Source organism: Python bivittatus, unplaced genomic scaffold (genome assembly GCF_059951505.1).
Source record: "Python bivittatus isolate LINGU-HERP-01145 unplaced genomic scaffold, Pbiv_v1 ctg000310_np1212, whole genome shotgun sequence".
NCBI lineage: Eukaryota > Metazoa > Chordata > Lepidosauria > Squamata > Pythonidae > Python > Python bivittatus.
This window is the reverse complement of record NW_028277054.1, coordinates 13,302,658-13,325,346: the sequence shown is the minus strand read 5'-3', so window position 1 is coordinate 13,325,346 and position 22,689 is coordinate 13,302,658. Positions and strand designations below refer to the sequence as shown.

The 22,689-nt window shown below is 41.8% G+C and overlaps 2 protein-coding genes across 3 annotated transcripts in view; both read left to right on the top strand.

The window, feature by feature from the left end:
* The window catches only part of WDTC1 (WD and tetratricopeptide repeats 1), a 32,643-nt gene extending 25,792 nt beyond the window's left edge, over positions 1-6,851 (top strand). The window contains exon 17 of one of the 2 annotated variants that reach the window (XM_007425868.3): positions 166-6,851. In XM_007425868.3, the coding sequence (XP_007425930.2) occupies positions 166-363 (198 nt within the window). In that variant the 3' untranslated portion in view covers positions 364-6,851. The remainder of the gene's footprint in view (positions 1-165) is intronic. The other variant, XM_007425869.3, reaches the window with a different exon arrangement.
* Positions 6,852-10,665: 3,814 nt separating this feature from the next.
* TMEM222 (transmembrane protein 222) lies at positions 10,666-22,374 on the top strand. The gene is made up of 6 exons (XM_007425872.3): positions 10,666-10,858; positions 12,127-12,211; positions 13,794-13,825; positions 16,079-16,175; positions 17,622-17,752; positions 19,214-22,374. Exons 1-6 carry the CDS (start codon positions 10,710-10,712, stop codon positions 19,299-19,301), a joined length of 582 nt encoding a protein of 193 aa, XP_007425934.1. The 5' UTR covers positions 10,666-10,709; the 3' UTR covers positions 19,302-22,374.
* The last annotated feature ends 315 nt before the right edge of the window (positions 22,375-22,689 follow it).

Sequence of the window (22,689 nt, the reverse complement as noted above, 5' to 3'; positions counted from 1 at the left end):
TCAGGCAACGTGCCCCAACCCAAAATCAAACAATCCGCTTCTTGTCTTGAAGGCTTCACCTATTGTGCTTACAGGTTTGCTGTCTGAATGGTGTAAGAAGACTTTTGACTTGGACAACAAAAATCCTCAACTTTGGGGCTTTGCTCCTTTCATTTTGTTTTACAGAGCGAAGCACTGAACGGGCGAGTGGTAGAAGATATGGAAGGCGCTTCCCAAGCCAACCAGAGGCGGATGAATGCTGATCCTCTGGAGGTGATGTTGATGAACATGGGCTACCGGATCACAGGAATGACTGGTGGTGGGTCTGGAGGCTCAGATGATGAAGACAGCTCTGAGAATCAGGTCCACTGCCGGACCAGCTAAAGCTGAATTGCCTCTCCTTCCCTAATTTTTTTGTTTCATTTGAAGGGAAATCTAGTTTGCTCAGTTTGAACTCGGAACGACTGCACTGTTTCACACTATGCACAGAATAGGATATGCCAGCAAGGGCAGAAATGACTTTGTTTGACTGCTGCTACCGTTTCTTCCCTATCCCTGTTCTACTATTAAGCAGCATGGTAATGTGGCCTGTTGAGTTTTGCCCTCCCAGCAAAAGCTGGGACTCCTTTTCCACATTGTCTGTGAGCAGTGTACAACTGGTGACCTGTCCCTTCCTCCAGTATGGCTGGATGGTGGGAGGCATTGCCTACGTGAGTGTGTTTTGCAGAGAGGTTGTTAAAAACTCAATAAAATGTAAACTAGGGCAGGGATTATGGAATGATGTTCAGTGCTGTGATCTCTGTCTCTAAAACTTAGCTTGCCTGCCACGCTGCTAGTTTGTAATTCAGCCCACACCACAACTGGTGAACATTTACGACTTCCGCATCAGAAACATGACCCTGAGAAGGTCGCTAGATACATGGGCTCCCTCAGTTAACATGATTAGGGAAGTACAGAAAGCCTGGCATCGGGCAGAGCGCTTCACTTTTGGTTGGCATCTCGCACTTTCCATCTGTCTGCACACAGAAGAAACAGAGAGAAGACTGTAACAAGGGGAAGCTACGGCATGAAGCTTGGTGGCTTATATAATGTGAGCAAGTAAAATCTGATGTGGCTGCTTTTGGAAAACTTTCTTTCCCTTTCCCCAAAATAACTAAGTTCCCATCTCTCTGGGGGTAAGGAGTGGGGTGTTTGCTGAAAAATCTCATTGCGGGTGGAGACCAAGTTTCAACAAAGCTATACAGTACCATGTGATAATGAACTGGTCAGAAATTTGAGATAAAGCTGCCTCTTCCCTTATTGCTGCTGTGACCTCCACTGCACAGTTCTTTTTATTTCTTTTCTTTGTCATTAAATCCTAAAGAGCCTATAGGAATTTCCTTTCTCATCTGTTTACTAATTCTTTTCATGATGTTGTAGCCTTGTTTCCTTGAGTGAATGTGGAAGAGAAGTATAACCAAGATCTATGTCCTAACTGATCTTTTAGGAGGAATTCTGGGTCAGGTGGAGAGTCTCATCTTTAGGAAAGTCAGCCCTCAACACGGTTTATGTCATCAGATCTTTTTTCTAGAACAGAGGATGGCATAAGTATTGTGGTCAACACAATTCAGGATGTAGTGAGGATGATCAACTGGGGTTGTTCCTGCCTCCTGTGGCACAGTCCACTGGAACTTAAAGCAAACCAGGTTAGCCTGTGATGGGGTTCACACTGCACTGAGCCATAGTGGCTCAGTAAACCACAGTGGATTTACTCACCAACTAGTGTAGTCATAGTTAGCACGACGTGCGTGTCAGAAGTCTGAGCATCACTGAAGTCACTGTCCCCACAGTAATGTCCATAACACACTATGAGGCCAACAGGTGCCCCTTGTGCAAAGGATGTGATCATGTGATTGCATCAGGATATCTCATGCAATTATGTGAGTCATCTGTACAATGATATCATGATGGATGTGTTATTTGTGCCACCACCCCATAACTGCCCATAGCTCCCATAAAACATCTTTCCTTTGCCTCTGCCTGCCTGCTAAAGAATGCCCTGCAGCACGCATCTAGCGGTAGCCTTTCTGGCCCAGGCAAGCTACTGTAGACCAGTTCCTCCCCCCCACCCCAAAAAACTGGGCAACTTTAAGATGCACGGATTTCAATTTCCAGAATTCCCCAGCAATTCTGAGAATTGAAGTCTATGTGCCTTACAGTTGCCAAGCTTGAAAAATACTGCCGTAGACTGTCTCTTTCTCTTGCCACTATAATGTTTTCTGTGTCCTTTAATTCCCCCTTGGTTACTCCAAATTCTTCATAATTTGTCAGTCTAGAAGAGGAGGAATCCATTCACTCCTTTGGAAATCCAAGGGCTTTTTCCTCTTTCCAAATACCTCCAGTGCCAACCCCAGCCCAACTCCTTGTGCATACTGGCTCTTTCAATCACCTTTCACCTGTCCTTGCATTGGCAATGCACTTCCTTCAGTCTGTAAGATGCAGGGGTGAGAAAGCTGTTGATGTGCTGTAATTCCCAGGATTTCTCCATACTGGCTGTGCTGGTTTAATCTCTGCTTAGAATGGGAATTCAACAATAATTAGAGGGCCACAGGTTCCTCCTCCCCCCCCCACCCCCTTGTAGGGAATAAGATATTAGGTTGGGTTGATCTTTTCTGACCTAGAAAAATGCTGGAGGTGGGGAGTTGCAAAACCAACTGCTATTGTGTTTGGAACAAACCGTTGTGCTACTTTCCTGTTCAGTGGTTTCAGATGTATGGCATATTCCAAGAAGTAAGGAGAACAAGAAGAATGCATTTTGCAAGTAGCTGGGTACTTCATGACTAACTTATTTTTCTATATTTTGAAGACAAGTGTTGTAAGGGGGTAGTAGCTGGGGTGCACAAGCCCCACGTACACCTGCCTTGCATGGACAAGTCTTGATAGCCTGAAACTCCTCTCTTTGTCAAATTGGTTTCCTCTTGATTTGGATTACGGCCGCATTAAGAATTTGGAAACATGCCATAGCCACATTCACAAAATGGATGCCACAATAAAAGTGTCAGTTCACAGAATGGCTACCAGGGCAAGCATAGTCACAAACAGTTAAGGAGACTTTTAAATAAATAGGAGAGTGGCCTGTTGCAAAACACTAACTTCCACATTCTGTTAAAATAAATGCCTTTGCCCCATTCTCCCCCCCCCCCCCCAATCTTCACTACAAGACTTTTTTTGGTACCAGGGACATTCCTGCAAATAAATAGGATGCTAAAGTCTGGTATTTTGCTTTGCAGCCTGCCTGATTCCTTTTATTATTATTTTTAATTAAAAGAAACTTAAATTAGATGGAGGAGGGAGTTGGTTACATTAAAGCAAGCGTTTGGGATTACCATGTTGTCTACTCTGTTCTAGTGAAAAGGATCAAAATTTGCTTCACTGTGTAGCTTTTGATATAAAAGCACAGGTTTTGCAGGAGCATCAAGGTTTTTTTTTTTTAATTGGTTGCTCCTTGACAGAAAGAGTGGGCTAAAAACAGCTCCATATTCCAGAATGTTTCATTCATTCTGTTTGTGAAAAAGGATCGTTATATGGGACCGAGAGACAAAAACTCGGATGGGTATGGTTAGATTTGGGCATCTGTCCCATTACTGGATCCAGAGAGAACTACTTTTTCCTTTGGCTAATTACTACTTTAAAAAAAAAAGCCAACAAAGCTATTTTTGTAATTAGTAATGGAATTGCTCTGGTGTATAATACTTATAAAGACAGAAAAAGTCTTAATTTTGGTTGCTGGTGAAGTGGTTGCTTATATAACTTTTCAGGCATTCCAAATAAGATTTTCTCCCTGAAACACTGTCTTTGCACCAGCCTTAGTCTTCTGTTGTTGTTGTTGCTCAGAATGGCATGTTTCTGTTTTTCTGGTTCCTGGAAGAGAAAGGATTAAGCAATTAAACAATACTTTGTTCTAGATTTGGTGTCTTTCTGTTTTTGAGACAGTTTGGACTTTGTGTTTCTCTACTGTGTCTTTTGTAAAGAGATCATCAGTGGTTTGGTGTATATGTTAGCTAATGCCTGACCTTCCAGTTTTGTGCGAAAGTTTGTTTTTTACTTATTCCCCATTTCTAGTTGTCCATTTTAAAGCTGCATCTGTGCTATATAAAAACATAGAATGCAGTTGTCGATTACATTCCTTGCAGAAGAAGAGTCTATGCCCGTTTTCAAAATTATGGAATGATTGCTAATAGCACCTCTGCTAAAGCCTTAAAAATGACACCACTTCCTGCTTATGAGAGCTCAGTCTTTCTTTTGTTGGTTTTTTAAGTCCTAATGTGTCATTTAGAAATAATTAAAATAATTAATTGAATACTGGTCCTCTCTAGTTGAGACATGCGAATTTGAATGCCATTATGCATTAAAAGCATAGTGTAAGTTAGCTCTTGTAGCTTACATTTCTTTTTTTAAAAGAACATACCTTCCTTTCCTATCAGTTGGATTATTAGGAAAAACAAAACATGGTTCAAAAGGGGCTAAAGGTTATAAGATATCAAGCTGGCCATGGGGTTCAGCTTGCTTGCTTGTGTCTGTTAACTTCCCCATAGTACTTCAGAGCAGTTTCTAGGCTACATTTAATGTTTTATATGTTTATAGAACACTACTTCCTACAGCCTAATTTTATCTTGTGTTTAGACAAGCATATACCCAGTGTTCGTGCATAAATCTATAAATAGTGTTACGGAAGGTGATTTTCTTTTGCTCATGTGTACTTAAGTGCTCAATAGGGAAAACAAACTAGAGGATTTTGATAGTGAATACAGTTGTTCTCGGCAGCTATATTTAAGAGTGCCTGGGTGCCTGAAAAGCTTTATTGTGAAACAGGGCTAATAGCAATGAAATACTACTAGAATTATGCTGGTCTAGGATCATAATAAAGATGTGAATGTACTCTTAGTCATACTGATGAATATACTACTATTAGGACCAGTAGCACTGGTGCGATACTGCTGGACTGTACTACCTGTTGGAAGAGTAACATCTCCTGTGGACATTGTACACACAGACAGCTGATCAGTTTTTTTTTTAAATGCCTCTTTAATTTTTTGTGGCACTCATGCAGTAGATTTTACAAGGTATACTGGCTTATAGTTTCTGCTATTTAGGATGGAAACAGTTGCTGTATCTTCGCAGCTACAGTATAATAAAACAGGATTGCAATCCAATGATAGAATGTATGTACCACATGCGGAATATCCTTGGTTCAGTCTGTGTTGTCTTCATTTAAAAGGAATAGGTATAAGTGATGGAAAAGATCTCTGCCTTGGAAAGATAATATCAGTCAGGAACAGATAGGCATGATTTATGTAGCTGGATAGTTTGACCTGATATAAGACAGTTCCTATGTTTCTGCAGCTGCATGAAGCAAAAATATGTGGATATAAACTATGATCACATGCATGGATGGATAATTCCTCAAGGCAAGTTCTTGATTACAAAGTTTTGGTTGTTGTTTTTTTTAATGTCCTATCTTTTTCTATCATCTTAGAGAGACTGCTAAATCTCCCATTTTAATATCTTCATAAACCTGGTAGGAAGAACTTGACATTTAATAGTTCACATGTGGGGGAATGCAAAATTAGCAAATTCAGTTCTCCTAGCAGTGGACTGTGAGTGCACAGATACTAAGAACTTTGGTTTGAAACTATATTTGATGAATGGAAGGAAAAGAATGTGAGGTTTTTAGAAAAAGTGGGAGAAAGCAAAATGGGGCTAAGACATTCATCAAACAAATTGCACCTGTTTGGCGGTCTGTAGACCCTATGGACAAAGCCATGAATTGTTGCATAAATTGTGGGTCATTCTGCACGAAGCCACAAGCCATGTGTATAAACCACAATGGCTAAATTCATTCAACTAACCCAAAAGAAAACAAACCACATTATGCCTTGGCACAGTAAGCCCAGCTGCCTCATATGTTGCAGCGTATCCATGCAATTCTGCAGCTACTGCAATTTAAAGAAAAATAATTTTCCAAATGTGAAAAAAAATACTGCAAAAAGCCGCCACCGCCGCAGTGATGCCTGATAGATACCTGCTTCTCTTGCTAAGGGGGTGATTTGTACATAGGCCAGTTGGCTTTGGGTGCTGAATGATCCATTACCAACAAAGTTGGCAAAGATGGTGGCTTTTTACTCAGAAAGCAAGCCCCCACCCCATAAATCATCCTTCCTTAAGCACATCTGTAAGAGCTCATTCATTTATCTGTTCTGAAATTCTTGCATCATTAGGTACAACTTGTTCTTTGATGAGATCCTTGTTTATTTAGTAATCCTATTTTTTTCTTTGTCCTTCTCTCCGGAACATTTGATAGAGCTCTGGTTTGTAAGTCTCCTTTCCGTTAGATTGCATATATACATCAAATGAGATAAAATATTAAAAACATGAGGAAGAGGGGCCCAAATATCTTCTAAAAAAAAAAAGATAGAATTTAACCTAGCATGAGTTGGGTGAAATGAGGAAAAATTCCAAGAGTTGATAGTAACCATGGTTAGCACCATTTTATTAAAAGAGAGTATATATTATGCTTATATCACATTTTCATTTTTGTTCATTATACTTCATTACAATGATTTTTGAAATTCTCTAAGTTGCTCTGCTTTTTGTTGACTTCCCTTGCATGCATCTTCTGTCCCTTCTTGCTCCAAACTTAAATGATGCTAGAAATTGTTCATGGCCTGCCAGTGTTTTACCAGAGTGTATGTGATTAAGATGGTGCATCTCAAAACCAGTTTAATCCCCATGCAAGGGGCCAGAATTGTAATAACCAGGATATATGTTCTGTTGGTTCTGGCAGCATGCTGTATCAAAGATTAGCAAATTGAGGATTATTTACTACTTCAACCTGATACCCAGTTTACAGAACAGTCCCTCCTTCAGTATTACTCAGAAAACAGAATTCCAGTGATGAGACTGTGATATGTGAGACTAGTGCATCAGATTTTGAGAAACAAAATTTGTTTCTCAAATTCCTGGCACTGGTATCACAAGATGATGGTCCCAGACTTGGATGCTTTAAAAAAATGATAGGACAAATTTATGGAGAAAGCTATTATAGATACACGTGATGATGGTTAACAATATATAAGTTTTAAGAGGTTTCATTGGTTTATACACCTGTGCCTTAGTATGGGTTATAATCCAAGTTAGGTGTTTGCTGTCTTTGCCTTACCAGTGGAAGTAGTAGATAAAAAAAAAAATGCTGCATATTTCATTCTAGAATTGTTGTAAGCAGGAATTGTTCTCTTCTGAATTTTCTACATTAGACATTCTTCACAATGGGTAAGACTTTCACTTCTCCCCCCACCCAAGCCCTGTTGTTACCTGTTCAGAATAGTTCCTTGTTTAGGATTAAAACACGGGTCTCTGCCACGTCACCATCTGTTGCATCTTTCAGCGCACTCTTAGCGCATCATAATGCAAAGACATTTTCCTTACTTCACCATCTGTCAGTCACTTTGGCAGGTCAGTTCCTCACTAGACATCAGGTGAGGAAGGTGGGGTGGAATACAAAATGTCTAAGTGCTGTTTTAAGGAGTTGGCTGTAAGGAAAAAAAAACGAGTCAAAACTAGCTTTTAAAAAAAAAGTGTCCAAAGCCTTATTGTCTTACTGGCAGAACTACTGCAGAGGAGAGGCCAGAGGAGAGGTAGGGAATAAAAATGGAGAAAAGGAGGTGTGTGCACGTCTGTGTGCGCGTCCATGTGAGAGAGAGCACGCACATGAACGAATTGTGACAGTTCTGCTTTTCAGTCTCCATTGTGCAAAAGCCAGAGTCATGTTAAACGGCGTGTGTGATAGAATCCACACATGGTAGAACTTGGAGCATCCTTTCAAGTTAACAAAGAAAGCAGCTTATTCCATTTTTTGGCCACACGGCCACAGACTTTGGGGATATGTTGAGCTGAACAAGTTCTTGTCTTGCCAGCTGAAATTCAGGGTTGTGGTCAAGGACTAAGTCTTCCCATCCCCCTTTTGAGCATAGATAAGTGAACAAGAGAAGACTATATCAACGGTTCTGTTACTTGCATTTGAGAGGATGGTGTTTTTTGGTGAGTGACTGAATTACTCCCACATGAGACAATCAGAAGCAGCAGAAGCCAGAGCAAGCTTTTTTTTTTTTTTTTAATAAAGAGCTGCCAGCTGAGGCCCTTCTCTAAGAGGCAGAGAATAGGCTTGCACAGCTAAACAGGTAATTGTCACTAGAAACTGAGATTGTTTCTCAAACACACATACACGCTATCAAAGTTTTAAAAACAGCCATTTACAATTTCCAGATGCCTGGTGGATCAAGAACATGGTTCTGTCTTCATCTTATTGTATAAATGTTTTTGATGTACAACAATGTAAGAAAAGGCATTAGCAATATCTTAAAACATTACTTCCAAACTTCAAGCTAATCATGAAATTATCTCTTGCCTATTTTTGCAGTTAAGTGCATAAACAGAAGTTTACAACATACATGTCCACTAAAGAAATGGGATCTATTTCATAACTTACCCTTTACAACTCACCAGTCCTATCTCCGTAAGGAGAGTTTAATTCTTGGGAAGAACTAAAAGAGTATGTTTGGTTTATAGTAAATGTAGTGAAAGGAAACCCTATTTCAGTTTAAGTTTTCTGATGTTGTGTACTGATTTCTCAAGCAGAGTAATATTCCACTAATCATTTAAAAAAATAATACCTGCCATCTGAAAGTCTGCTTCTGTGTCCATTCAAGCTGATCAAGTCTTTATGCATCAAGGCAGCATTGCTGTCTTTTCAGCCAAGCAAAACTTAACAAACTACTACATAATATTGGAACTTTTGAATTTCTATTTTATTCCAGAAATAAAGGTTTGTTTTCTAGCCACTATTGACAAAATGATCAGATTCTTAGAAGTCATAGCAAAATATATTTAGTCTCTACTTTCCTAAAATTCTTCTCTATTAGATGTGGACAAATTTTCCTATCCATTTTATTTCTATCCTTGATCATGATAGGTCCATTCTATTCTATTTCCCATCAAAGTTATCTGCAATTTTAAAAAATAACGTTCTGAAAATCCATTTATATTTAACCCATTTCTCCCAATTTTTCACGTCCATGTCTACATCCTCCACTAAGACATATTTTTGAGCTGAGAATTGTACCACAAAACAAACAGCTACAGTACAGAATACTGCAGATCAAGTATCTGAAATTGTGCAGTAAGTTGAGCTTGGCTTAGGAGTTGTGACATTGGGGTAGTGTGCAGATTTAAGTTCTGAACTACATGTAGTTTTGCAATATTTTTGCTTGGATTTCTGTTTAGCCATTTTGATCTCCCACACCCACATAGCTTGTTAGGTGCTGGACTACACTACTCAGTTTGAAAATTATTTTTTGATATAAGAGAGTAAAGTCCTTCAAGCTGAACTTTGCTCCTGATAAATAGGATGGCCACATTCATATAATTTGACTGGAAACAATATGGAAGTAGATTCCCATTGCCTTCTACCAGAATTTTTTTTAGCTACTCAGTTTAATCTACAACTGTATTTCTTGTAGTCAGTCAAGTGCTACCTCAGTCTAACCCTGCTTAATTGTTTGAGATCAGCCAGGTGCTGTTATTGGCTTTTGCATAAGAGGAGGAGCTTAAATAAAGACCTACATGTTAAAAATAATTTGGGGAAAAGAAATGAGCTTCAATTCAGCCTTCTGAGCAGTTTGTGAAAAAATAATTATGCTTAAACAGGGTGCCTCTGTCAGTTATTTAAAAGAAGAGTAATTTAGCAGTCTTGATTGCTTCAAGTGATTATCAGGGACTCCCTGCTCACCACCACCACTCCAGTTTCTTTTATACAACTCAAACATCGCATCTCCCACATCAGGTCAGAATATGGATATTTGTTTTCTCTTCTGTATACATTTACTTAACTTTTACCCTGCCTGGCAGTATCTGGCAAATGCAGTCTGGGCTTGGAAGCTAAACAGAGTGGGGCTTGATTAGTCCTTGGATGGGAGACCACTAGAACATCCCAAAGCTGAAAAATGCCTCATCAGGAGGCCACAGACAACCTATTCTGTACTGTGGCCAAGAAGGCTGCATCAAGGCCACGGAGTTGATCATTGATCTGTGGAGCTATTACTTCTTTCCCCCCTTGCGTGTCTAGAGGGAGGGGGTCAAAAGAGTCAAGATGGCGGCCACAACCATGGGATCAAAACCATGTGATGGCTCATAAAAAAGGGCAGGACTTTGATCCCATGGTTATGGCCTCCATCTTGACTTTTTTGACCTCCCCGTGACAGACCCAGCCTTGCAGCCACCATTCCCCAGCAATAGCTGTGCATTAGGCTAGGTTGAGAAAAAGGGACTCCTTTAAAGGCACCGGTGAGTTTTCGCGGTTGAGGACGAATCTAGACCTTAAGCGCGAGGTCGCGCTGGCTCTACTGCGTATCTCGGCCTCTTTCCCCAGCAAATTCATCCCTGGGATTTTGTGACGCAGGGAAGCCTCGCCTCGCCTCGGGAGAGGAGACCCCGCCAAACAGCCTAAGCGGCGCCCGGGGTTCCTTCCACCCGCCCTTCCCCTTTCACAACCCCCCTGCGAGGTAGGCCACGCCTTCCCCACTCCGCAACACGCAGCCCAAAGACCCGGCCCCTCCCGCCCCGCCGTTGTCCCGGAAGCGCAGCGCCCGTCTCCAGGAAGTGATGTCACTCCGGGCCAACTCCTCCCCCTCCCGGTGATGGAGGAAGAGGAGGCCGCGGAGGGGAAAATGAAGCAGTTCCACGGCGCTGTCGCGGTGGGGGTCGGCGGGTCCCTTGGGGCGGCGCTGGATACGGAGCGCGGCCGCTTCCCGTACTGCGTCGTGTGGACGCCGATCCCCGTTCTCACGTGAGCGACGGTCTCCTACCTGGGTCGGGGGCGCAGGGCTGGAGAGGGGAGCCTTCCCTCCGGGGCGGCCCGGTGTTGGGGGGCGATGGGTCAGGGGGTCTGCGGTTCGCCTTCTTTTGCAGGAGACCCTGGAGCGGCTTTTCCCTCTCTCGCGCCCACGCAGCCGGTCCGGAAACACTTCTTTTGTGGGGGGCGGATAATCTCGCACGCCCCTCCAATGATTATTATTGTTGTTATTATTTATTTATATTTTTCCCCCACCTTTTATATGTAACTCAAGGCAGCAAGCATACCTAAGGCTCCTGCCTCCTATTTTCCCTACAACAACAACCCTGCGAGGTGGGTTGGGCTGAGAGAGAGGGACTGGCCCAAAGTCCCCCAGCCGGCTTCTGTGCCTAAGGCGGGACTGGAACTCACCGTCTCCTGCTTTCTAGCCGGGTGCCTTCACCACTAGACCAGACTGGCTTATGAGGGGAAGAGACTTGGGAAGAGAACTGCATTGTAGGCTGCATTCGTACAGCACCCTTGTCCAGGTGCGATGAAGAGATGCCTTGCACAAGCAGGCTCTGTTGGGATTTCAGTTTCAATTTGGCTTAGCCAACTGTGCAAGCCCATATTGTTTGGGTGGCTGATGGTTCGGTTTGACCGTGAAAAAGAGTTATTTCTATCAGCTCAGGCACTTTGGTTTGGTCTTTAGCATGGCAGTGGAGAGCTCCAACTTGGACCTGAGAAGGTGGCTTGATTGTCTTCCCTCCACTCCATCCCTTTCCTCCCACGAGGCTAATCGGCCAAGGAATTTGATTCAGATTTGGGAAACAGTGGAGAGCGTTAAGGGCTGCCTTTCTCAGAGCCACTATTTTGATCAAAATTAAACTTCCCTTTGCTGCTGCTGCCAAAACGGGATCTGAATATTGGTCTCTGACATCGCATCTGCCTCAGCTTTAAGGCGGCAGGGTTGGGGTCACACATCTAATGGTACTCCAGGGACATTCCTAAGTGTGGTTTTTATACATCTACGTGGAATATTTATATACGTATACCGAAACAGGATTTGCAGGAGAATTGAGATATAGTTTTCAAAGTTTAAAAATAAAAGAATGCATTCGTTGTTACTCAAGAGAGAACATATTTAACTTCTTTTGGTCTTTTGTCTCTTTTTGGTTCTGCCCAGTACGACCATGGATGGCCAGTTCTGCAGCTTCCTGAAAACAGCTTTTTTCAATGTGAGAAAAAAAATGAAGCTCTTGACGCTTTTCTTCTTTCTGCAGATGGCTCTTCCCCATCATTGGCCACATGGGCATTTGTACTTCTGCGGGAGTCATCCGAGATTTTGCAGGGCCTTACTATGTCTCTGTAAGTAGGAGCTTATTCCTTTACAAAACAGCATGAGCGGTCAGCTTCTCAGGGATACTCTCCTCTCGTTCTTCCTCGCAGCTGTGCGGCTTTCCAAAGACTTCCCATGAAGTCCAGGGGGAGACTGTATTCCAACTGAATTGCAGCATTAAGGAGCAGTATTGGGGTTCCAGCTCAACTTTCCTTTCTTGGTGGTCTGTGATCCTGTGTTAGGATCAAAAATCAGATTTTTTTAAAAGCCTCTCATTGCAGCCAGCAGGAGGCATGTTTAGAGGTGGGTGGGGATCCTGTGTGGGTAAATGTGTGGCTGTGTGGGAGAATATGTGATGAGAAGGTACATGTGGCTTTGGCTCTGCTAACCCCCAGCCATTTACATGCAACCACAGGCCTTAAAGTAAAAAGGTTCCTGCCAGCCCTTCAAGGTAGCTCAGGTGAGGAAACAGATACCACATGGATTCTTCTTTATTGCTGCAGAGTATCATAACAGAATCTTGAAAGCTTGTTCGTTTCTCTCTGCCCCATCTTACACAAAACTGAATCAAGGCAGAATTGTTTTGAACTTCTTGCTTTCCACTTTCCCAGGACTGAGTTGAACAGGGGCTGAAGGGTCAGCCTTAGTTTTGCTCACTGAAACTTTCCATAAAGATACAACTCCAAAATGGCACACTAACCCTTTCCTCTCTCTTGTTAATAATTGGTCTATGGTAGAAACCTCCTCTTATTTTGAAGTTCAGCTGATCAGTCTGAATGGCATGTGTCCTGATAAATGTGCAGAAATGAGCAACTTTGCTTGGTTTAAAAATATTAGTAACGTGAAGATTCATGTAGGTTGGGGTAGGTGTAAAGACCCTTTGGTTTTGCCTTGGGGTTGAGGGTTGGAGTCAACTGACACTTGTCTTGAAAGCCATATGAAACCCAAGATCTGGGTTGTGAACCATCAGCTTTCTCTCCCAGCTGTGCAGGAACTGTGGATCTAACAAAATAGTCCTATTCATCCTTTTTTCAAAGTAAAACCCATTCAGTGCAGTGGGGCATATTTCCAAGTAAATGGGAATAAAATAACAATTCTTCCTTCCAGTAGTCCTAAGGAGTCCTGGAAGAACAACAGTTCTGCATACACTTGAAAGGTTTTTTTAAACCTTGTTATCAGATTCTAGGTGCTGCAAGTTCTAGATGATAAATAACAAGCCTTTATACTCAGCCATTTTCTAGACGTGGAGGGCACCAGATAGGGAGGAGTCTGTTTAAGCCTCTACTCAGAGAAGGTCAAGGAAGGCAATTGTGTCTGTTTCTCAGCACGAAGAAGACAAGCCGGATTCACCTGTTTTGTTTGGGTTTTGGCTCAGCATGTTGTATAAGCGCAGCTCTTGCGATTTATAAACTACGACTTTATGACTCCACCAAGAGTGGTTTATTCAATAAACCATGGCTAAACAATAGTTTAGCATGATTTACATGGCCAATGTAAACTCAATAGCTAGTTTTGGAGGACATAAGCAGAATAAGCAGTGTTATCATGCGTATAGCTTAATTTTATTAACAAATGTGTGTTTACTTTTTTTTTCTTCCCTACCCTCTTTAGGAAGACAATATGGCTTTTGGAAAGCCTGTGAAGTAAGTGTTGCTTCTCCTCTCAACGTGTTAGTTTGCAAACATATTTTTGTGGCTGAAACAGAAGAATAGATGCCATATTCTGGTTAAGAAGATAAAAATAAATACTCAGATTACAGTTGGCTGCTGGAGCTTGCACCAGTGAGCAGCATAACATTAAACCTCTTTGTATTCACAATCATCTGAACTGCTAGTCTAATCAAGCTTTCTACTGTTATGGGTATGAACTGAAGTTAATTCATTATCTCAAGCATCTCTTCTGCCCATCCAAATGTTGGTTCTTACTCTTATATCAGCCCTGCCTGCATGCGTCTGACACCTTTTGTGGTGACCAAAGCTGTGCATAGACAATTTAAAGTACCATAAACTGATACAAAAGAAAGGGAAATGAACAGTAGCATCCTGTACATGTCTACTCAGAAGTAAATAATACTGAGTTTACTAGTGCTTTTAGGGAATTTGTTCCCTATGAGAATAAAATCTTTTTTTTTTTTTGCACCACAAAGATTAGAAAGAAATTTTCTTTGAGGGGTTGCCACTACTAAGAAGACTGTTATTTAAAATGGTGAGAGCACTTGAAGGATACTCTTTGAAACAACTTGTGTAAATGTAAAATGTCATAGTGTTTGTTGTGTTACTTTGTACAGCTATTTCACATTTAGTTAATTCTTTCAGTGCATGCCTGACATTGTTCCTTAATTGTAATTTAATATTTTAATTTTTGTCAGCTGCTGTCTTTAAAAATGTGAATCTTTATGTTCAGTGCTTTATTTTTAATTCTCAGTCTCTTTGGGTATTAGTGAGGGGAAAAAACAGCGTAAATCAAATAGATAAGTTATGTTCCTGTCCTAAAATATGACACAGGGAAGATAATGTGGGAAAGAAATGCTGGAACAAACTGAAAATATGCATATATTTCTATACATATGTATAGAAAGACATATGTTGAAGAGCAAAAATGTATCAAAAGATTTACAGAAATGGTAGGCTTTGGAGGGGGGATCAATATAGTACAAGATGGGTGATAGTGCAGTTACAAGCACAAGGGGCAGCAAAGGCTGAAGGACATGCTATTTAATTATGTCTCCTGTTGATGGATTTTGATTAAGGTAATTACTCTTAAGTTATCTTGGCAAGGTCCTTAGTTCACTGACAACCCTGTACTCAGCTTCTGAGATTTCATGAGCCTTGAATCATGCATCTTTAAGCTTCGTTTGAAGGGCTAGAAATACATATAAATAATACATTCCTGGACTGGGAGGCTCTGCTCAGTGTCGCTCATGCCCTTGTGACCTCCCATTTGGACTACTGCAGTGTGCTCTACATGGGGCTGCCCTTGAAGAGCATTTGGAAACTTCAGCTGGTACAGAATGCAGCTGCATGGGTTGTAAATGGTGTCGGCTATTTGGCACATGTAACACCACTGCTTTGGGGGCTGCATTGGTTGCCAGTGTGTTTCCGGGTGCAATTCAAGGTGCTGGTTGTCACCTTTAAAGCCCTTCATGGCTTGGGACTGTCTTGTCTCAGGGCAGTGTTGTCCAAACTTGGCTACTTTAAAATGAGTGGACTTCAGCTCCCAGAATTCCCCAGCCAGCCATGCTGGCTGAACAATTCTGGGAGTTGAAGTCCACTCATCTTAAAGTGGCCAAGTTTGGACAACAGTGCCTTAGGGACTGTCTTCTGCCAGTTCTTTCTGCCCGTCCAATCCAGCCTGGCAGGATGGGCATACTCCAGGTCCTGTCAGCCAAGGCATGTTGGCTGGCAGTGCCAGGATATGTGCCTTTTCTGCCATAGCGCCTGCCCTCTGGAACATCCTCCCTCCTGGGATTAGGGTGGCCCCAACCCTGCCAGCCTTTCAGAAGGCCTTGAAGACCTGGTGGTAAGCCCAGGCCTGGGGTCCCAAGTGTGTGAAGGGCCCCGTTTCCTGGTTACATTGACACCAATGAATTATAATATATCTTGGCTGCTATTTGTATTGTGCCTTAATTGTTTTTATGATTGTTCACCACCAGAATCATTGGTTTGAGATGGGCAGCTATACAAATTGAATAAACAAACAAGATTTCAGCAGCTGTTCAGTTAGGTCCTTTGTGATCCCTTCTGCACCGTTGTGAAAGTGTGCCATGAATTAAGAATTATTCAGAATTGGGTCATTTGGACACTTTAGTAACTAAAGGGTTTTTAGAAGGTGAGGTGTTTCCATCTGATGAAAGTGGGGAAAGAATTTTGATCTTTTTTTTTTCTTCCTCTTGTCAGATACTGGAAGCTGGATCCCAACAAAGTCTATTCCTGTGGTCCCAATGCTTGGGATACAGCAGTACACGATGCCTCTGAGGAATATAAGCACCGAATGGTGAGTAGGGTCAGCTTTCAATTTAGAGGGCTTGTGCTTACATAGAACTGGAAGAGTTAGAGTCATCCTCAAAAAGGATGAACTGATCTTTGTCCAACAGACTTGGGCAAAATGGATTTGCTGGCCTTCGTTGGTACCTAATCCAAGGACAATTAAATTAATCATTCTACTAGCAGATTTAAGTCCTGAAACTTCCCAGGTCTGCCTTCATCACGTGGGCTGAATTAGTCATACGCCCAAAATTTTTGGCAGCTGATTTGTGGTGGTGTTTTGTGTATCATGGATTAGTGGTATATTAACCTGAAACTGCTCTATTACTGCTAGATGTAATTGAACTAGAAATTATACACACACACACAGATATACACATAGATATAAACATACATGCACACAATTATAAATGTATTGATTTACATAATTATTTTATCACATAAAAAGCCCTTTAAAATACAAATAATATTAAAGCATTTGCTAGCTAAGCAGTTAATATTGCACATCAGTATTTTGATCTGCTCACCCTAATAGTGAAGCCCCACATTGTGATATGTATCAGATTCTAATGGCTTAGAGAAAAAGTGATAATTTTACATTATTTTACAGCTGAGTCTTGAGAGTCCTGTTTTATAGTGGTTCCCTTCATAGCTGGCTAGTTGGTTCTGGGTTGTACTTGGGCATTACAACTCAATTCTCTGGCAATTGAGTCCTGCAGTTCTTTAGGCCTCTATTTCATGCTCCTTGCTATTTATATCTACATGGAAATGCTGGGAGAGGTTTTCCAAAGAAGTGAACTGAGTAGTCATCATCGTGCAGATGATACCCAACTAACGCCTTTCCTTTGCATCTAACCCAGATGATAACCAGCGCTGTGCTAGGTGTGTCATCTGCTTCAGTTTGAGGTGTTTGATGTCTTGGGATGCTCCTGGATCTGTGATCCTCAGTGGCTTGGAGCATCTTGTATCAGCTCAGGCTGATATGCCAGTTACACTCCTATGCAAATAGCGATTGCCTGGCTGTTAATCCAGTTATCCAGGTTAATCCCTTAGTGTGATTCCTGGTACATATTGCATGTGGCACAGCTTTTGAAGATGGGGGAGAAAATTCAATTCAAAACTGGGAGACTGTGAATCCTAGTCCTGCCTTAGGCATGAAACCAGCTGGGTGACCTTGGGCCAGTCCCCCTCTCTCAGCCCTAGGAAGGAGGCCAGGGCAAACCACTTCTGAAAATCTTGCCAAGGAAACTGCAGGGACTAGTCCAGCCAGTCGCCAAGAGTCAAGACTAACTCGAAGGCATCCCCCCCCAAAAAAGATGCACAGACAAGCTAATTTCAGATTGGTAAACAAATAGAAGAGCTTAAGGATGTCTTCTCTGCCTCAGTGTTGACTATGTCTAGAGAAGATATTTGAACTAAAAATACCTTCAATTGTCCATCTTTTTCTCTCTTATAGCACAACCTCTGTTGTGACAATTGCCATTCTCATGTAGCTCTAGCCTTAAATCTCATGCGATATGACAACAGTACTTCCTGGAATATGATCAAACTTTGTTTTTTCTCCTTGCTCTATGGAAAGTATGTAAGGTGAGTAGAAAACTCCACTGCTTTTGTGTGTTTGAGAAAGAAAGCACTTTGATCAAGGGCTTGGTTCTCCTTAAAGTTCTCACGTATGTAGTACTCAGATAATTGTATGCCCTCTGTACCTAGATGCTTTAAATCCATTGGTGCTTGCTGGGTAGAATTTTTTCCCATTGCAAATTATTCTTAGAACCCCAAATTTGCAAATCCTTGTGTTGAATGTCTGTTCTTGTACAACTGTAAGGATGGGATTAGCAGACACAATCTCGTAGGAACTTCTGCATGATTAAAAAAAAAGCCTCTAACAAGCAAACACTTGCATATTTGCATAATTTATTCTGCTTCTGCTGATAATATGGAAAGGCAGAAGGTTACACAGGAGCAACTATAATTGATGCCTTTTGTCTTCTGAGATTGCTTATACTGTTATGTCAGTAACCTCAAGGGCTGAAATTCTCAGGTTGCTGAAAGCCGTTTCAGTGTCTGGTCTATGTGTTTGCAGAAGCATGGTGCTACCTCATTATAATGTAGAAAGTAGTGCCAATGGTTGGAAGAAATAATTTTCTTTTTACAAAATAGCATTTCTCAATACATTGACCTGTTGACACAGGTAGACCATTCAGAAATGGTAGCTATTATTTAATATTAAGATTTAATTTAATATTATTTATTTATTAAATATTATTAAATAGCTTTACATTGTGCTACTAAACATTGTATAAAGGACAGCATAGGTTAATTCCTGCCAAAAGTGCAGGGACGATGACCTTCAAGCTTGGAAGAGCAATAGCATTGTTTTAATACAATTCTCAGCTCCTCTGGCCACAGCCTAATGAAAAAAAAAGGTACCTAGAATTAGGCATTCTGAGCCTGGGAGTTTATACTGAGTACCATAATGGAAAAGAGATTGCATACTTATCTCTTCCAAAAGTCCACTTCTGGCTTCCTGTAGCGTTCATAATTTCATCAGTGAAACTTAGAGATGGCGGAGTATCATTCGGTTGTAAAATAAGAGGCAGTCAAAAAACCTTGGAAAACTACTCCCTGTCACCCCGATGGTGCATCTGTGTGGTTACAGCACCTGATATACAATGTACTTTATACCATCTATATGCTGGTTAAAATAGATGAATAAAGGATTATTGTTATCATTTATGTACCAGGGCTGCGAATGGCTCTTTGCCAGTACCTCTTCCAAACAGTTAACAAACGAAATTTGGCGGGGATCGAAAAGTAGGTAGAAACAAGGCAAGGCCAGGATTGTTTCAGTTAGCAAGTGCTTAGGCTGGCTGGCTGGCTGGGTTGCAGAGAAAGATACAGGCATAAGATGTTTCTTTCCTTTTCTCTGCTGTGCCTCTTCTCAGCAAACCCTTCTCTTTCTGCCCCTGGTCATTCAAGGCTGTATTTCAATGGGTTATGGGCTCCTCCCCTGTTCTGTTTCCTAACTCTCTTTTCTCTCCTTTACAGCATAGGAGGCTTTGTGAAGACCTGGCTCCCCTTCTTCCTTTTTTTGGGGATTATCCTGATAGTCATCTTGACTCTTCACATGCGGTGATGGATGACATTGGTGTGTTTACCCACCCGTCCACCCACCCACCCACCCTACCCTTTTCCCCTTTGAAGTCAAGTGATGGAAACCCGTGGTTTTCCAGCCTAGGAAGGCACGGAGCGGCGTGGTCTGGAAGCCCCCGGAAAATAACTCCATTTGTATTTTGTAATAACAACTCTCCTATTATCCTGCGGGACTCTTGTTTGGATGAGGAGGAGGAGGAGGATTTCTTTCAACAGACTTGACTTTGAATGTTTTGGGATTGGGAAAGGAGGGAGAATCTTGCATTTTACTTCTCACCAAAACTCCTTTGTGACCAAAGGTTCCCACGTGGAAATCCACAATAGGGTCTGGGTCAGTAGGACAACGAGGGAGGGTTTCATTATCCTTGGGTTAGGTGCCTAGGTTGGTGGTAACTTTCTCTGATCTCTCCCAAAGATGATTAATGGGCAGTAAATGGAAGGTGGCTCTCTGTGGCCGCTGCCCTGTGGAATGGAGTTATATTTGCTTGCACTGAATGATAGGATTTCCAGTAGTCATGGTTATAGCACTTTTTTTCCAGCTGGTGGCCTCAAAATGGAAGAATGACCCCCTTGGTATATGCAGGGCTTTATGTAAGATGAGATTAATTTGAATTTCTTCTTGTGCAGACAGGACTTTAACTAAGGATGATGCTTGTGCTGTTGTTTTCCTCTTGTCCACTGCACAGAAAGTATATCTTTTTGTTTGTATGTGTATTCTTAAGTCTAGTCTCATAGGAACCAGCATTTGAAAGGCAGTTGATCTTTGTTACGTTCTTGTCAGCTTAAACTGCCCCTATCACAGTCCTGGTAAAGAATGTAAGCTGCTCTCTTTGATAGGCTGTTCTTGAGAATTCTGGTAAGACTTCCTAATTTCCTTTATAGAATTGCAATTTCCAAAGTCCTTGCTCTACCTGGGTTCTTCATACATTCTATTGTGCCTTGGAAGTCACTGGAAACATAACCCACAGCCATTAAATGCTTCACCTTTTATAGTGAGTGTTGGATGCTGGAAGCCATGCCAGCATCATGTCTGCTTTAAGGAAAAGTGGACCATTCCTTCTAGGGCCAAGCTTTTCCATGCTGTATCCAGGTATCTGAAAAGCAATAGCTGCTCAGATGAATTTTAACTTAATTTGGGCTTATAGCCTTGCCTGTTGTGCGAAGAAAGGGGCAGCCTCTTCTTTTTAACGGAAGGTGACCTCAAAGACTCCTGGGCTCTCCTTTCCTTTCCTTTCCACCCTTGTCGTTCCCTTGCTACCCTTCCTCCTTTTGTTCCTCCCGCAGTGCCAAAGATTTGCACTGTGTAAAAGAGGCACCTGTGGCTTAGAAAGTCTTCTTGGGGGTCTTCGCTGTATTCAGCCATTTCAAGCATGAACGGCGGCAGCTGTAGAAAACTGATCAATAAGCTCTAGGCTGATTAGAGATCAAAGGTCTTACATCAAAGTGACACCGTGTGGTGTTCCATCAAGCTATTCCTGAGCTGTTTCGCTTACTTCTCAGCAGGGATCCTAGTTCTTATAGAAATAATAGACTGAGTTCACTGAATTGATAACGCACACATACTCATTTTTTCCCTCTTTTATTTTTTTCCCCTCTCATAGTGACTTGCCATAAAAAAGCTCCAGGAAGCCCCAGCATTTCCCAGACCTGGAACTCAAAGCCAACTGTCTTTCTACCATAGCATTGATCTAAGCTCATCTTTTCAATCAGTTAGAAAGGGCTTGCCTGACATAATATGACTGTACAAGCATTACCAAAACGGGAAGCTTGCTGGAGGAGCAAAAAAAATCATGGATGGTCACTGCTCTCTGTCTCTCTCTTGTTCTCAGCATCTCTTCCTCCCCCTTCCCTTCCCTTCCCATATTTTGGTCCTTACAGTTTTTTTTTTAAGTCTATATTTGTGAACAGGCCAATTAATGATAAATAGGGAGGCTCAAAGGAGAAGATGGCGTGATGGGAGGGACCCAGTGAGTCGAAGGCTCAAACCTTTGGAAGAGCTGAAGCTGCAGATGCAGCTCATCTTGCTTGTTTGCTCACTTGACTAGGAAGGATTTCCTAGTTGTGACTAAGGGGCAGTTCTGGCCAGTAGAAGAGTGTGATTGGAAACAGCTGCCCTATTCTCCATTTCCATGAAAACATACAAGTCACACATTGCTACCACATCTAAAATAAGTTCGTATATGGCTGTTAATAAAAAGCTACAGCCTTTATGGCAAAGCAGATGTGGGGTGGTTTTACCCTACATCATATTTGCAATCCTGATTTATCTGGCTTCCAAGGGATTGGGGGGAGCTGAAAATGAGTTTGCAGGACCATGGAAAAATGTGACTTAAGCAAGACAGGAGTGGGGTGAATGTGTTGTAGTCAGATTGAAGTTTCTAGCCTTCGCACAATCATATCTCACTTAAATATAGCCTAACCTAAGTTTCGTCATATATGTTGGCCCTTCTTGTCCAACAGCCACATGATAACTATTCATCTTCAGATAACTATGTTGATGACTTTAGGTCTTAATTGTGTTTTAAAATTCTTCTGTGGGAAGCGCCTCCGGGTAGGAATTTTGGCGGTCTGAATCTTGATTGGAGCCTGCCTGCACACACTTGCACACAGCCCCTGACTGGAGTTCATTGTGGGGGTCAATAGGAAAAAAGAACGCCATATTGGTTGTGTAGATGGAGTGAGAAACCTGTATGCAATGACATGGTCTGCTATGAGCTCTGCATCAATTTTGCATTCACGTCTGCCTTGCAATGTCTTGGATATAGGAATTCGGTAAAGTCCAAAGTACTTTGCAAAGTTTTCATCTTTCATTCTCTACCTTTTCCTTTACAACATTTCATTTGTGTTATCTTCTGTCTTCCATTTTTCCTGTTGTTTAGGCTTTCACTGCAGAGCTCCATCAATTTTCCCCTGTTCGTTCTTTCCTTTGCTGGTGTTGAGCTAGATGGTCTTCTAGTCCAGTTGCTCGATTCCTTTGTAAAGCCCAAACTCTGCTGCTGTAATTTCATAATCCCAACAATGGTGAAAAATAAATGCATTTCTGTGTACTCTGGCAAGCTGCAATGGCTGTCCTTCCTTTCCCTCCAGGAAGAAAAGAAGTTTGTGTTCAGAATGAGTGAATCAAATATATTTTACGTATGTATTTATAAAAAAAAAAATACACCTGAAATTGAGTGTGTGTAGTGGCTTAGTTGTTGGATTCATACTGGGGAGGCTGAGCTTCAAGTCTACCCTCAGCTCCATGGCTGACTTTGGGCTTCTTTCTCTCTCTCTCAGCTTAACTGATCTCACAGCATTGTTGAAGGGGAAAATGGGAGGAAGGGGCACTATGTACGCTGCCTTGAGTCCTGAAGGAAAGGCAGGATAGAGGA